The following is a 16,140-nucleotide window of genomic DNA, read 5'->3' as shown; positions in this document are numbered from 1 at the left end:
ATATTTATGCTTTATTGGAATGATTCTCATAATATTCTTACATTATGAATATATAAACCTCTGCTGCATTCTTGTAATGCCCTGGTGGCAGTCATAATTATTGTGAAATGTATTGTGCATGGATTTCCACTCTTTTTATGTTTTCTAATGATGTCCTTTTTCACATTTCTGTTTCTTTTCTCTTTCTCCTTTCTCAAGACTCCTTCTGGATTGTTTGGGCAGTGGTTATTTTTCCTCTACTTCGCTCCTCCTACTTTAATCTTTCCTGTTTGGAAGTTACATATTTTGACTTATTTTTTTTAAACTGGTATACTCTACAAACTTTAACATGCATATTTAACTTAATAAACTCTTAAGCTAACAAATATCTTAACTTTCTCCCAACAATACAGAGAATACTTTAACTTTGATCACAGCTTTGTCAACATTTAGTTGTTATCTTCTTTGATTTAAAAAATTGACACATCAGTATTATTTTATACAGTTTACACATAACTTTACTACATGTTTAGTATTTAGTAGGCTTCACTGGTGAGATGGTGAAGAATCTGCCTACAATGTGGGAGGCCTGGGTTCGATCCCTGGGTTGGGAAGTTCTCCCGGAGAAGGGAATGGCAACCTACTCCAGTATTCTTAACTGCAAAATTCCATGGACATAGGAGCCTGGTGGGCTACAGTCCACGGGATTGCAAAGAGTTGGACACAACTGAGCAACTAACACTTACTATGTGTTTACCATTTCATTGCTCACATCTTTTTACCTCTCAGACTTTCTTCTGAGATAATTAAAGTCTGAGATAATTTTCCTTCTTCCTAATTAAACACTTTCAAAGTTCCTTTATGAGGATCTCAGACTGTTCTCTCAACCCTGTCACATTCTGTGACCATATGACTCCCATGTTTGGTATTCTAAAATTTACTATAATGTGTCTATTTGTGTATTTCTTTCTTTTACGCCATCTGGAATATATTTAGGTGCAATGGATCTGAGGATTCAAGTTTTTCAACATTTCTGGAAAATTCTTAGTCATTCTTTCTTCGAATATTGCCTCTTCCTTAGTCCATTAGTTTCCTTCAACTATCAGGTCTCAATCTTGATTTCATTACTTTTTATTTTTTCGCTTTAGCTCTATAATTCATGTTTAGAAAAACTGTCAAGTATTTTGGTTCACATATTCTCAATTATGTCTGCTTTGTTTTACCTGTCCATCAAGTTTCTCTCCCATGTATTTTAATTTATATTCTCAATGATTCTTTTTTCAAATTTACCTTATCTTTTTGTTACTTCTTTGCAACCTTCTTTCAGTTCCTAAATAAACTAAATATTCCTAGTTTACATTCTATATATACAAGCTCTATAGGTCAGATTGTATAGCCTGTTGTTTTTATTAGCTCTCATTTTTAGTGGTTCATTTCCTCCTATGCTTTGTGATTTTTGGGGGTATGGACTCATGAATTTCTTGGAACTTTAGATTTCTTTTGAGGACTGTATTGAAGACATTTTCCTTCAGAGGATTTCATTTGCTTCTGCCAGAGATATTATTAAGGGAGGACACTTTAAACTAAAATTACAATGTATGTGTTGAGGCTTGTTTGAAAGATTTTTTTTCTTTTTCCTTCTACTACTGCATTCAGAGATAACAATGAGTTAAGTAGCCCCACTTCGCAATTTTTTGTTTTTCCTGCTACACACAGTACTCATAGTTTTATCTTCTAACTCTTCTACACCCTCAGGACCCCCAGTCCTATGCAACGAATTCAAAGCCAGGTTTCAGGGCACAAGGTAAGCAAATAACCCTGGGAAAACAACTTCAGAGCTTGCAGAAATCTTCGGATCCAAATTACTTTATTTGTGCCCTTTGGAAACTTACTTCTCCTTTTCACATGTCCATCAATACATTTAAACAGCTGTATCTTACACTATTTCTAAGGCTGAAGGTGTTACACACTTGGAGAATTCTCTAGGTATATAGCAAACTACTTCTGGAAATGGAGATCTTCCCTCAGTGTCTCTACCTGCCAATTTCATCATTTATATTCAAGCACAACACATTTGCCATACCCAAGAATTAAGATGTAGAAATTGATTTGTTACCAAAAGCGATTCATGGTTTTGAATTTTGTTAAAAGTACCTATGTTAACTTACCTTATCTGCCCGTCCCATGAAAGCAGGTTTGCCTGCTAATCCAAGGCAAATGGCACACACGATGCTGGACTTCCCTGTTCCATTAGCTCCGATAATCATATTCAAGTGGGGCCCAGGAGATACTTCACAGACATCGTATGTCCTAAATTATAAAGAGGTGAGATTACTAAGTAGAGACAAGAAGTGAAGAATATTTTCCTACTAAAGCACTTTTTCTTGCTTTACCCTTATCACTAACTATAGGTTTCCTCAAATTCTTTAAAAACCAACTAACCTTATAAATATTAATGTAACATTACTTTATAGGTTGTTAATAACTTAGAGGGAAAAAAATCTGTCAGTGAGAGAAATGAAAAAGTGACAAAGTATATCTAAAATTAGAACATTCATGGGAAAATAAAACTTCACGTAATTTTCCTCAAATATTAAGTCTGCTAAATAGAGCAAAGTTTGATATAATTTATTCTTTAGTAATTCTAATACATTAGAAAGTCCATCAAAGCTACTGTACAAATGATTTTTAAATAAATTACATGTAAGTGAAGTGACAGTTCATTCTAAATTTGTGTATTTTACATTTATATTTCTCTTGAATTAAAATGCTTACTAGAAACTTATCATAGTCAACCGAATTACTTTTATTATAATTAGAAAACTGAAGATGTATCAACTCAATAGTTTAATTTATTAACTTTTTAAAATAACATGAATTTCCTTTAATATACTGCCAGACATTCACCAAAGGATCTATTTCTAGTACAAATTAAATTTTATTCCTATGGGAGGAAACAAGAGTGCATCATCACCATGCACGTCCGTAACTTTCCCTCATACTAGAAAGCAGCATGCTGTCCTGCTCTCTACCTGCAACAGGAGCATCTAATCCATATTAGTCTTCAGGGACAGCTATGGCAAATGCGAAGGAAACTGACTCAGTATCTTTGTACTATGTCCTTGAATATCTGGAACTGGACCCCATAAGTAATGTCCCGTGCCCACAGTTTCAGTTGGCTACCAACTAATTCCCCAAGAGTAAAAGCTTAGCCTATTACTAACTTCCTAGGTATTCAAATAATTTTACCAAGCACACTTCAACTTTAATACTCCAAGAAATTAATCATTCTGAAATTCCAAGTTGTAATAAAATAAATACAGGTGGTAAAGAAAAGTATTTTCTGGCAGGTTTCCAACCCCACTTCTCTGCAGAGCATCCATCTATCTTTTCAGAAGCTTTATTCTAGTAACAGCAGAGTCTTGAAACAACCCTTTACAACAGTTAAAATAAAACTACTACTACTAAGTCGCTTCAGTCGTGTCCGACTCTGTGCAACCCCACAGACAGCAGCCCACCAGGTTCCCCCGCCCCTGGGAGTTTGGGAATTTCAGACATCTGGAAAATTATCTGACTTGGAGCTTCTTAATCAACACATGCAGCTCCATTCTTTTAATATTTGAATTTCCTGCTGTAAACTGTCTTACTAAAATAGTGATGCAACTGGTATTTAAGCAAACAAATAGAGCAGAAAAAAGCATGAAAACTTCTGACCTATATTGTTACACACAAATACTATAAACACGAAAAGCTGCCAAAACTAAATAAAGCCTCTGCATTTAAAAAAGAAAAAAAAAACCATTCTGATTCTACAATATGTTTATTGGAAATTCCCTTTTGTGAGTTCCCTTTTCTCTGACCTCCCTCTAAAAAAGCTAATTTCAGAGGCCACCCTCTTCTGAGTTTACATACTTTATCTAGTACCTCATATATTCTCCATAGCCTCAGGTAACATCTATATACTGAAAGTCAGTTCAGATGACCTACAGATTCAATTCCCACCTCAAGAACTCTATTTGGATGTCCCACAATGGTCACTTCAAACTTAACATATTCAAAACTATTACACTGGTGCAAAAGTAACTGTGGTTTTGCACTGCTGAACTTTGCTGTTTGATATTGGAATAGATTTTCAAATAAATGTGGTTATGTTATACATCATTTTAATGTACATTTTTGGCTTTTTTTTTTTTTTTTGCTAATGACTTATTACTCGCTGTGTATTTTATATTTATTTTAGGCTAGGGAAATGATGTTAGACAAAATGCAAATTCGAGCAGTTTTCTTATTCGAGTTCAAAATGGGCTGTAAGGCAGCAGAAGTAACTCACAACATCAACCACGCATTTGGCCCAGGAAGTGCTAATGAAACTGCACTGGCTCAAGAAGTTTTGCAAAGGAGACGAGAGCCTTGAAGATGAGCAGCACGGTGGCCGGCAACTGGAAGTTGACAACAACCAACTGAGAGGATCATCAATGCTGAACCTCTTACAACTACACCAAAAGTTGTCCAAGAACTCAATGTCAATCCTTCTATGGTCATTCGGCATTTGAAGCAAACTGGAAAGGTGGAAAAGCTCGATAAGTGGGTACCTCATGAATCGACCAAGAAAAAAAAAATCGTTGTTTTGAAGTGTCATCTTCTCTTATTGTATGCAACAACAAACCATGTGACGAAAAGTGGATTTTATATGACAACCGGTGATAACCTCCTCAGTGGTTGGACCACGAAGAAACTCCAAAGCACTTTCCAAAGCCAAACTTGCACCAAAAAAAGGTCATGGTCACTCTTTTGGTGGCCTGCTGCCCATCTGATATACTCCAGCTTTCTGAATCCTGGTGAAAAAAAACCATTACATCTGAGAAGCATGCTCAGCAAATTGATGAGATGCACAGAAACTGCAATGCCTGCAGCCAACACTGGCCAACAGAATGCGCCCAATTCATCTCCATAATAATGCCTGACCATACATCACAAAACCAACTCTTCAAAAGTTGAAAGAATTGGGCTAACGAAGTTTTGCCTCAACGGCCATATACCTATCACCAACCAATTACCACTTTTTCAAGCATCTCAACAACGGTTTGCATGCAAATCACTTTCACAACCAGCATGAGACAGAAAATGCTTTCAGAGAGTTCATCAAATCCTAAAGGACGGATTTTTATGCTACAAGAATAAACAAACTTATTTCTTGTTGGCAAAAATGTGTTGATTGTAATGGTTGCTATTTTGATCAATAAAGATGTGTTTGAGCCTAGTTATAATAATTTAAAATTCACAGTCCGAAACCAGAATTACTTTTTCATAAGCCTTAAAAAAAATCTAAAACCACTCTTGTAGTCTCTTAGTGAAGGATATCATTATTCATTCCTCTGCCCACAGCAGAAACCTAAGTATCATCTTTGATTCTCTTCATCTCCTCCACCTCTGTTCACACTACCCACCCACTCATCACTCCATTTATCACCAAATAATGTTGGTAAACAAGAAAATCTGACACACCTTGCTGTTAAAAAAAGAAACAAAAAGGACCCTTCATAATTTAGGTCTAAATCTTTTTCTACTTTCTATCTCCTTCCCCTATTCTCTACTTAGACCTCTAAAGTTTACCTATAAGGAATTTCTTTCAGTTTCTTGACTATCTTATGCTTCCTTCCTTCTCAAAGCCTTTGCATATGCTATTACTTCTGCCTAGAAATCTCTTCCCTCCACTCTCAATCCCAATGGACTTGGTGAACTCTCAGGAATCTTTCCCTTGACTACTCTCTTCCAAGCCTTTTCAGTTCTCTAGGCCTACTCTTCCTACTGCATTCCTAAAACTCAAAGTCCTCTCATAAAAATAAACAAAGTCTTACTTAGTTCTGCACTTTCCAGCTACCTTTTATTTCTCCTCTTCACATCCAAGCTTTACTTCCTCACACTCCTTCATTCTTCTATGACTACAAAGTTTTCCACTTTCCCTACCTCAAAGCGCCAAAGATTTCCTGACTGCTAAATGCAGCAGGTTCTTTTCTGTACTGTTATCTGACTTCACTGTATCATATGATGTTTTTGAAGCACTCTTTTTCCTTGGGTTCTCTGATAATACTCTCCCACGGTTCTCCCCTTACTTCCCTGAACAGTTCCTTCTCAATCTGTGAGTTCTTCTGCTTGCCCTTAAATGTTGGCATTCCTCTGGAACTCTGTACTTGGACTTCTATTTCTATTCCCTTCGAGGCAATTTAAACAATCACCTATATGCATGATTCTTAAGCCTCTCATCTGTTAACATTTTCCTATAAGCTCTGAACCCTTATAAATACTGCCCATAGAAGACCTTTTAGATGCCCCACAGGAAACTTCAATATACAAGATACAAAAGGCATTTATTATTATCCTCCCAGAATTACTCCTTCTTTGACACAGCTCTATACCAATTAGCCAAGAGAGAGACTTGAGAAAAATGCTCCATTTCTCCTTCACCCTGATGCCTCGCAATTAATCTGCAGACAAAATCCTGTCAAATCTATTCTTTCTGCTTCTACTTCCCACTGCAAGACTCAAATCCCGATCATCTCTGCCTTCATATTGTAAAAGCCTTCTTGCCTCCAATCTTGCACCCTTTCTAAATCATCCTTCACACTGCTTCCAAAATAATATAAACCACATGAGGGTGCATGTGTGTGCACTATTTCAGTCGTGTCCAACTCTTTGTGACCCTATGGATGTAGCCCGCCAGGCTACTCTGTCCATGGGATTCTCCAGGCAAGAATACTGTAGTGAGTTGCCATGCCGCCCTCCAGGAGATCCATCTCCTGTCTCCTAACCCTCCTGCACTGGCAAGCAGGTTATTTACCACTAGCACCACCTGAGAAGCCCAAACCACATATGATGCCCTACTGAAAATGCATCCTGGCTGCCTACAGGATAAAGTTGCAATTTCTCAGCACAGGAAACACAGACCCTCAATAATGCTATATATCATCAGTATCACTCTATCCATACACTCACATCCTATGTCCTAATCATAGTAGGATACTGGAAACTTACTAAATACAGCAAACTGTTTCAGGCAGTTCCATGCTCTTCCCTTAAGACTTTCATATCCTCCAGTACAAGGCCCTTCTCACAACTGTGGAGGAAATTAATCATTTCATCCTTTGTGCCCCCAGGGCATCCTGATACACACACACATATATATATAATTATGGCAGACACTTCATTTGATTATATTTATCTTTCCTGATTTGCATTAAAACAACAATTCAGCTACTTATCAGCTGAGTAAACCCGGGCAAATCAACCTCTCTGAGCTTATCAGTGGCGATGCTACCAAGAGTTATGAGGCATGAATGAGGGTACTGTGTAAATAAAGTACCTATTTCTATACCTGGCACAGGATAGATGCTTTAAAAAAATGTCCTTATTGTTACTGTAATTGTTTTCCTTAGGCCACTGTGGAAGCTTAAAATATAATAGACAAATGAACTGCAAGGTGCTAGACGGATATACGGTAGTTGTGCTACAACATCTTTACTAAATTCTAAAGTGAATACTATGATTAGTTGTCTGAAGGGTGAGCAAGCAACCAGGGAAGAAAGTCAGATATGAAGGAGTCAAGCAACAATTGAGAGCTGGGCTTAATTTTCTGGTACATTTCAGGAAACGTCTCCATCCATCACAACCATCACCATCTTTGTCCACCTGGCAACTGCTATCTCTTCACGAAATGTGCCACAGCACAGCGTCACTGTCGCTGATTTAACCGCTGCTTTTTGACTTCCCAGGACCATAGTTTTGTGAATTTCAGATTATGTCTACAGGCCGTGACTCCCAGCGGGAGATGTAATTCCTACTACGTCCACTGCCCGCCATTTGACGCCTTCACACAACTTTGGCATTAAGAATTAAAAAACTGCAAAACACAAGGCACACACCTGCATCAACAAACACGTCAATCTCCACGGCCCACAAGTAAATATCCTCACCGCAATGCCCGGACGAATTTACCAAAAGCCTCAAAAGCCAGGCACACCTCTACAGACCCGCCCCCGGCACGCACGCAGCCTGCGGCCCTCGTGTGCCGGCCGCTGGCCTCCCACGCCGCGGCACGGCCTCCGGTCACTCACAGGAAGTTCTCCATCGCGATGCGGACGATAGAGCCTTCCACGAAAGGCCCGGACGACGGCAGTGGCCGTGGCGCCGCCGGTGGGACCGAACTCTTTTTCTTGCTCGGGACTTCCGACGAGGGATCACTCAGGATAGCTCTCTTGGAGGCCACGGGGCTTTGAGTGGACGTTTTCCTGCTCGGTGTCGCCATCCTGGCGGTCTCTCTTTTCGGCTGTGGCTTCCGTTCCCACCTTCCTACAGCCCCAGCGCCCCGGCGTCCCACTCCCGCGCGAACAGCGCGGCGCGCGACTGCGCGAGAGCCCGCCCCGGCGCCTGCGCAGTCCCTGCCTGGTAGCGTCACAGGGCATGCCCCCCCCCCTCCCCCCCTCCCGGGTCCTGGGAGACCCGAGCTGGCGGGAATGGGACGGGGTGGCTCACGGGACCACCCTGCGGGAAGCGGCCACAGGACTGCTCTGTATGTTTCTGCATTTTGCCGATTTTTTTTTTTAACTCAGAAAAAAAAAATGTCAGCTGCATTTAATGTTTTGAAAGCCTTTTCAGCGCTCAAGGAAACGTCCACGAGGGGAGGGAGCGCGGGACCTCGTCATGTTCTGACTGGTTTTAATCAGGTCCCCGTGTCAAAACAAAAATAAAAACCCCAACAGTGCAAGCTTTCAAATGACTCTATGCCAGCTCTTCCCTTAAAACATAGCCCTCGGGTCTGTTGCGCTCTCCAACAGGTGGAAAGATTGCACGGCACAGGTTTTCTTCACTACCCCCACCACCACCCCCGCTCCCTAATTCCCTAGTAAGAATTCCTCCTTCGACCTTTCTAGAAATGCCCCACCGAGCACGCTGGCATCGTTAAGAGGATGCTTCCACTTAAACCTAGTCACGTTCATCTAGTTAACTCCCTTATTAAAGATGAGGTTCACTGAGGCCTCTGCAGGTCTTCACTCACTATAATCATATCTGATCTACAATAGGCTACTGAGGCAGTGAGGGAGCCAGGCAAGCAGGTCTCAGAGCTTACGTTTTGGTGTGGAAGACAGGAAAAGAACAAGATAACCTACATAGGATCAAGATAATTTCAGGCGGTGATAGGTGTCATGAAGGAAAAAACAGAATGAATGTATGAGAGAAGCAGGGAAGGCCTGTCAGAGAAAGTGATACTTGAGCTAAATCCTGGAGAAGAAGGAGCTAGCGGAGGAAATGAGAAAAGAGCATTCCAGGCAAGCACAGAGGCTCTGAGGTGGAAACCAGCAGAATGAGGAACAAAGGGAAGGCGGGCTAAGCTATACTGAAGTGAGCAAGTTTGCTTAGGGGGGCCTTGCCCATCATGCATTTTATTTTAAAAGCAATGGGAAGCCATTGGATGGTTTTAAGCAGGAGAGAGACAAGATCTGATTAAAGTTTTTAAATGAGGCACTCTGGTTGCTGATTCCTCAGAGTCAAGCCTGGAAGTTGGGAGGCCATTTAAAAAGCTATTGCAGAAAACCCTGATTCCCCACTCCAGGATAAATGCTCCTTTCCCAAGCCCCTGCTTCTTCTCACACAACTGAAATCTGCACTCTTTAAAACTTGTAACCGAAGAAAGAATAAAATTTTTTTTTAAATGTGAACATGTCTTGGTTGTTAGAAAATTTTTAGTTTTTCAGCAAATTAAATAATACCTTTAAAACTGTTCAAAAGGCAGGAAATAATCTTTTTAAAAATAGGGCCTAGGAGGGTACTATACCCTTATTTGCTACACTGCTAGTACAAACTTTTTGAGAAGTGACTTGGTAACCTTCTTCAAGAGCATTAAAAGAGTCAGATTCTTTGAAGAAATCATTGCATTTAGAGGAACCTAATGGTAAAATAATACATGCAGTGGTAATGAGGGTTGAAAGCAGGAAACCAATCTAATCATTTTATACTATCATTAGATCTTCAGTGAACTACTCAAACTGTGCTTATAAAGTTGAGTTGGGAAATGTGTGTGTGTGTGTGTGTGTGTGTGTGTTTAGGCTCAGTCATGTCCAACTGTTTGTGACCCCATGGACTGTGAGGAGCCGCTTGTGCTTCCGGCTCCTTTGTCCCTGGGATTTTTCAGGCAAGAATACTGGAGTGGGTTCCCATTTCCTCCTCCAGGAGATATTCCCAACCCAAGAATCTAACATATATCTCCTGTGTCTCCTGCATTACAAGTGGAATCTAACCACTGAGCTATTGGGAAATGACACCATATATAATGCATACAGATTGTGAGTTCTTGTCTAGACTGTCAGTCCGTCATGCTCTACCGTCATCCTCTGAAAAGGAAAATGTTACTGGTTTTATTTATAACCACAAACACAATATGTGTTAAATGCAGAAGTTTAGGAAACACAGAAAAAAACAAACATACACAAGGGGAAGTTCAGTTCAGTTCAGTCCCTCAGTAGTGTCCGACTCTTTGCGACCCGATGAATCGCAGCACGCCAGGTCTCCCTGTCCATCACCAACTCCCAGAATTCACTCAGACTCACATCCATTGAGTCAGTGATGCCATCCAGCCATCTCATCCTCTGTCATCCCCTTCTCCTCCTGCCCCCAATCCCTCCCAGCATCAGAGTCTTTTCCAATGAGTCAGCTCTTCACATGAGGTGGCCAAAGTACTGGAGTTTCAGCTTTAGCATCATTCCTTCCAAAGAAATCCCAGGGCTGATCTCCTTCAGAATGGACTGGTTGGATCTCCTTGCAGTCCAAGGGACTCTCAAGAGTCTTCTCCAACACCACAGTCCAAAAGCATCAATTCTTCGGCACTCAGCTTTCTTCACAGTCCAACTGTCACATCCATACATGACCACAGGAAAAACCATAGCCTTGACTAGACGAACCTTTGTTGGCAAAGTAATGTCTCTGCTTTTGAATATGCTATCTAGGTTGGTCATAACTTTCCTTCCAAGGAGTAAGCGTCTTTTAATTTCATGGCTGCAGTCACCATCTGTAGTGATTTTGGAGCCCATAAAAATAAAGTCTGCCTCTGTTTCCACTGTTTCCCCATCTATTTCCCATAAAGTGATGGGACCGGATGCCATAATCTTTGTTTTCTGAATGTTGAGTTTTAAGCCAACTTTTTTACTCTCCTCTTTCACCTTCATCAAGAGGCTTTTTAGTTCCTCTTCACTTTCTGCCATAAGGGTGGTGTCATCCGCATATCTGAGGTTATTGATATTTCTTCGGGCAATCTTGATTCCAGCTTGTGCTTCTTCCAGCCCAGCATTTCTCATGATGTACTCTGCATATAAGTTAAATAAACAGGGTGACAATATACAGCCTTGACGTACTCCTTTTCCTATTTGGAACCAGTCTGTTGTTCCATGTCCAGTTCTAACTGTTGCTTCCTGACCTGCATACAAATTTCTCAAGAGGCAGGTCAGGTGGTCTGGTATTCCCATTTCTTTCAGGATTTTCCACAGTTTATTGTGATCCACACAGTCAAAGGCTTTGGCATAGTCAATAAAGCAGAAATAGATGTTTTTCTGGAACTCTCTTGCTTTATCCATGATCCAGCGGATGTTGGCAATTTGGTCTCTGGTTCCTCTGCCTTTTCTAAAACCAGCTTGAACATCTGAAAGTTCATGGTTCACATATTGCTGAAGCCTGGCTTGGAGAATTTTGAGCATTACATTACTAGTGTGTGAGATGAGTGCAATTGTGCAGTAGTTTGAGCATTCTTTGGCATTGCCTTCCTTTGGGATTGGAATAAAAACTGACCTTTTCCAGTCCTCTGGCCACTGCTGAGTGTCCCAAATTTGCTGGCATGTTGAGTGCAGCACTTTCACAGCATCATCTTTCAGGATTTGGAATAGTTCAACTGGAATTCCATCACCTCCACTAGCTTTGTTCGTAGTGATGCTTTCTGAGGCCCACTTGACTTCACATTCCAGGATGTCTGGCTCTAGGTCAGTGATCACACCATCGTGATTATCTGGGTTGTGAAGATCTTTTTTGTATAGTTCTTCTGTGTATTCTTGCCACCTCTTCTTAATATCTTCTGCTTCTTTTAGGTCCATACCATTTCTGTCCTTTATCGAGCCCATCTTTGCATGAAATATTCCCTTGGTATCTCTAATTTTCTTGAAGAGATCTTTAGTCTCTCCCATTCTATTGTTTTCCTCTTTCTTTGCATTGATTGCTGAGGAAGGCTTTCTTATCTCTTCTTGATATTCTTTGGAACGCTGCATTCAGATGCTTATATCTTTCCTTTTCTCCTTTGCTCTTCGCTTCTGTTCTTTTCACAGCTATTTGTAAGGCCTCCCCAGAAAGCCATTTTGCTTTTTTGCACTTCTTTTCCATGGGGATGGTCTACTCATAATTCCTCTACCCAGACTAATCACTGTTAAGATTTTGGTGTATATTTTAATATCTTTTTTCTTTGTGTATGTATGTTATGGTCCTTTTGTTGAAAAAAGTAGAATTATACTGCACAACTTATATATACTGTTATTTAACCCTCTTTATCTCACTTAATATATTCAGTTTAGTTCAGTTCAGTTGCTCAGTCGTGTCCGACTCTTTGCGACCCCATGGACCGCAGCATGCCAGGCCTCCCAGTCCATCACCAACTGCCGGAGTCCACCCAAACTCATGTCCATTGAGTCGGTGATGCCATCCAACCATCTCATCCTCTGTCGTCCCTTTCTCCTCCTGCCCTCAATCTTTCCCAGCATCAGAGTCTTTTCCAATGAGTCACTTCTTTGCATCAAGTGGCCAAAGTATTGGAATTTCAGCTTCAACATCAGTCCTTCCAATGAACACTCAGGACTGATGTCCTTTAGGATGGACTGGTTGGATCTCCTTGCAGTCCAAGGGACTCTCAAGAGTCTTCTCCAACACCACAGTTCAAAAGCATTGATTCTTCAGTGCTCAGCTTTCTTTATAGTCCAACTCTCACACCCATACATGACTACTGGAAAAACCATAGCCTTGACTAGACAGACCTTTGTTGGCAACGTAATGTCTCTGCTTTTGAATATGCTACCTAGGTTGGTCATAACTTTCCTTCCAAGGAGTAAGCATCTTTTAATTTCATGGCTGCAATCACCATCTTCAGTGATTTTGGAACCCAAAAAAATAAAGTCTGTCACTGTTTTCACTCTTTCCCCATCTACTTGCCATGAAGTGATGGGACTGGATGCCATGATCTTCGTTTTCTGAATATTGAGCTTTAAGCCAACTTTTTCACTCTCTTCTTTCAGTTTCATCAAGAGGCTCTTTAGTTCTTTTTCACTTTCTGCCATAAGGGTGGTGTCATCTGCAAATCTGAGGTTACTGATAATTTCTCCTGGCAATCTTGATTCCAGTTTGTGCTTCTTCCAGCCCAGCATTTCTCATGATGTACTCTGCATATAAGTTAAATAAACAGGGTGACAATATACAGCCTTGACGTACTCCTTTTCCTATTTGGAACCAGTCTGTTGTTCCATGTCCAGTTCTAACTGTTGCTTCCTGACCTGCATATAGGTTTCTCAAGAGGCAGGTAAGTTGGTCTGGTATTCCTATCTCTTTCAGAATTTTCCACAGTTTATTGTGCTCCACACAGTCAAAGGTTTTGGCATAGTCAATAAAGCAGGAATAGATGAATATCTTTTTATGCCATTAAGTATTTTTCTAGGTGAGAAGAAGGCTCAAGAGGGAGAGCGTATATGTATACTTAATGGCTAATTCACACTGATGTATAGCAGAGACTAACACAACATTGTAAAGCAATTATCCTCCAATTTAAAATAAATAATAAATATATTTTTCTGTAACATGGTTTAAGTAACTATATAGCATTCCATCAAACAGATGTACTGTAATTTATCTAAATACTTCTCTTTTGTTGGGCTCTGTATGACTGGAAGTTAGCATGAACCAGACAGATGCTGGCAGGTTATACAAGCTTGTGCATCCTAAGTCTCTAAGACTTATCTGACTCCTTGCAGAACAATTGACCGTAGCCCACCAGACTTCCCTGTCCATGGGATTTCCCATGCAAGCATACTGGAGTGAGTTGACATTTCCTCCTTCAAGGGATCTTCCCAACCCAGGGATCAAACCGTCTGTTACAGTGGCAGGCAGATTCTTTACCACTGCGCTACCTGAGAAGCCCAGTGCTTCCTAATATTCTTCAAAAATTTCATACACTCATAAAGGTATAGACATGTATTTATTAACCAACCACATTTGGTTTATTTAAGTGCACTGGTGAAAACTGTTGAAAAGGGTAGTGTTAAAAAGTAAAAGGAGGTCTTTAGAAATGGAATATCAATTAACCAGAATCTGATGCTAATGAATGAGTAAGTCAAAATGGTTAATCCTACACATCCATGATTTAAAGTGCAGTCATGAGTTGAATTCATTGTGCCATCCTTGCTAGCTAATAGACATGACAAAGCAATTGTATTTAACTTTTTATTGACCAAGGAATAAGTGAGCAGGGGGCATTTTAATGATGGCTTTCCAATTCTGCAGAAGCTTTAAAACTGACACAAACAAAAAGCTGGCAGACAGGGTAGGGTCAAGGATTATAAATATATTTCACCTCACCATCAGAATGCCATCTTTGTTTCTTAGCTTCACTCCAAGCCCTGGATAATGATGCCACAGTAGCAGGAAGGTGAGGGCAAGAGACATGGAGTGGGACTCCACTGAGCCATCTCTGACTGAGATAGTTTTCTCTTCCAGTTCTAACAAGAACCCTCACAGGTTAACAGGAATACTCTCCTCTGGTTTATATACCAAGTGAGAGGTAATATTCCTTTTGCTTTTGGTAAATTCATAAAGTAGAAGAGTGAACCCTCAAGGCTCAGGGAGGGAGGGAAGTCAGATGCTAAAACCTAAGTCCTTGACTCCCAGGAGCAACCCTATAAACACACACACACACACACACACACACACACTTTCTCTCTCTCTCTCTCTCTCTGATCAACTTAGTGAAGGAACTGATCTGGAGGACTAAAGATAATGATCACCTTTCTCACAGAGAGCTAAAACCCCAGACAAATTCTGCTAGAGGTAAAAATATCTTATCTCTGGAGTTCTTAATTTTTAAAAATTGGTTTCTAACATCATACTAAAGTTGAAAACAATCGAAATATCTGCTTCTTCTTGGTGTAGCTACATTAGTATTGGAATGGACTGTAGTAATATCTAACACTAACAGCATGTACCATATACAAATTGCTGCTCTAAGCGCTTTTTCATAACTCATTTTTATATTCTGGATCAATGTCTCAACAGATTTGTGTCTTTCTCAAATTTTAATTTCTTGAATACAAAATCCAACTGAAAGATTCAAGAAATTGTTAGGAATTAATGTAAGATTTCAAGTGTTCTTTGTGATATGTCATGATAGGAAGCCTAGCGCTAAATGGGCCTTCATTTCTTTGGAGAATATTAACGGGGAAAACAATATTAAATTACTCCCGAAGGAATTTATCCTCAATTTCAAATCTAGAGGGAGAATAAGCATTCTCCCTCACACCTAGTTACTTCCTATAGAAAAGAAAGTTGGTAATTGTCAGCAGTGTTCTAAATCTGTTGATATCAGCTTCATAAATTATAAAATAAGTGAGTTTTTTGGTATTAGGAACTGAGAGTGACATTTCATCTCATTATCTCCACAAGCTGGGATGCTGAACTCTCCCATAAGCTTGTTGGTTTTAAGTTCAATTATTTTTAAGTTCAAAAACAAACTCATAGGAAAAAAAATCAGATTTGTGGTTACCAAATCTGATTTTGGTAATCTCAGAGGCACAGGGTGGGGAGAGGGGAAAATTAGATGAAGGTGATCAAAAGGTATAAACTTCTGGTTGTAAGAATAATAAGTACTAGGGATGTAACATAAAACTTGATAAATATAAGTAAAACTGCTGTGTGTTACATATGAAAGTTTTTAAGAGAAATCCTGAGTTCTCATCACAAGGAAAAATATTTTCGTTCTTTTAAATTTTATATTTATATGAGATGATGGATGTTCACTAAACTTATTGTGATAATCATTTCATGATATATATAGGTCAATCATTATGCTGTACACCTTAAGCTTAGTGCTATACG

At 39.9% G+C, this 16,140-nt stretch overlaps 1 protein-coding gene across 4 annotated transcripts in view; it reads right to left on the bottom strand.

Annotated features, from left to right (window-relative positions):
• SMC5 (structural maintenance of chromosomes 5) overlaps positions 1-8,388 on the bottom strand; it is a 117,859-nt gene extending 109,471 nt beyond the window's left edge. For 3 of the 4 annotated variants that reach the window (XM_070794641.1, XM_070794643.1, XM_070794642.1), the window contains exons 1-2: positions 8,091-8,388; positions 2,148-2,289 (exon numbers count right to left, since the gene is read on the bottom strand). In XM_070794641.1, coding sequence (XP_070650742.1) covers positions 2,148-2,289; positions 8,091-8,281 — 333 coding nt within the window. In that variant the 5' untranslated portion in view covers positions 8,282-8,388. Of the gene's footprint in view, positions 1-2,147; positions 2,290-4,571; positions 4,815-8,090 lie in introns of all 4 variants that reach the window. The other variant, XM_070794644.1, reaches the window with a different exon arrangement.
• Between the last annotated feature and the right edge of the window lie 7,752 nt (positions 8,389-16,140).

This window comes from Bos indicus, chromosome 8 (assembly GCF_029378745.1).
Source record: "Bos indicus isolate NIAB-ARS_2022 breed Sahiwal x Tharparkar chromosome 8, NIAB-ARS_B.indTharparkar_mat_pri_1.0, whole genome shotgun sequence".
Taxonomy (NCBI): Eukaryota; Metazoa; Chordata; class Mammalia; order Artiodactyla; family Bovidae; genus Bos; species Bos indicus.
Note: the sequence above shows the minus strand (reverse complement) of the source record. Positions and strands in the feature narration are given on the sequence as shown.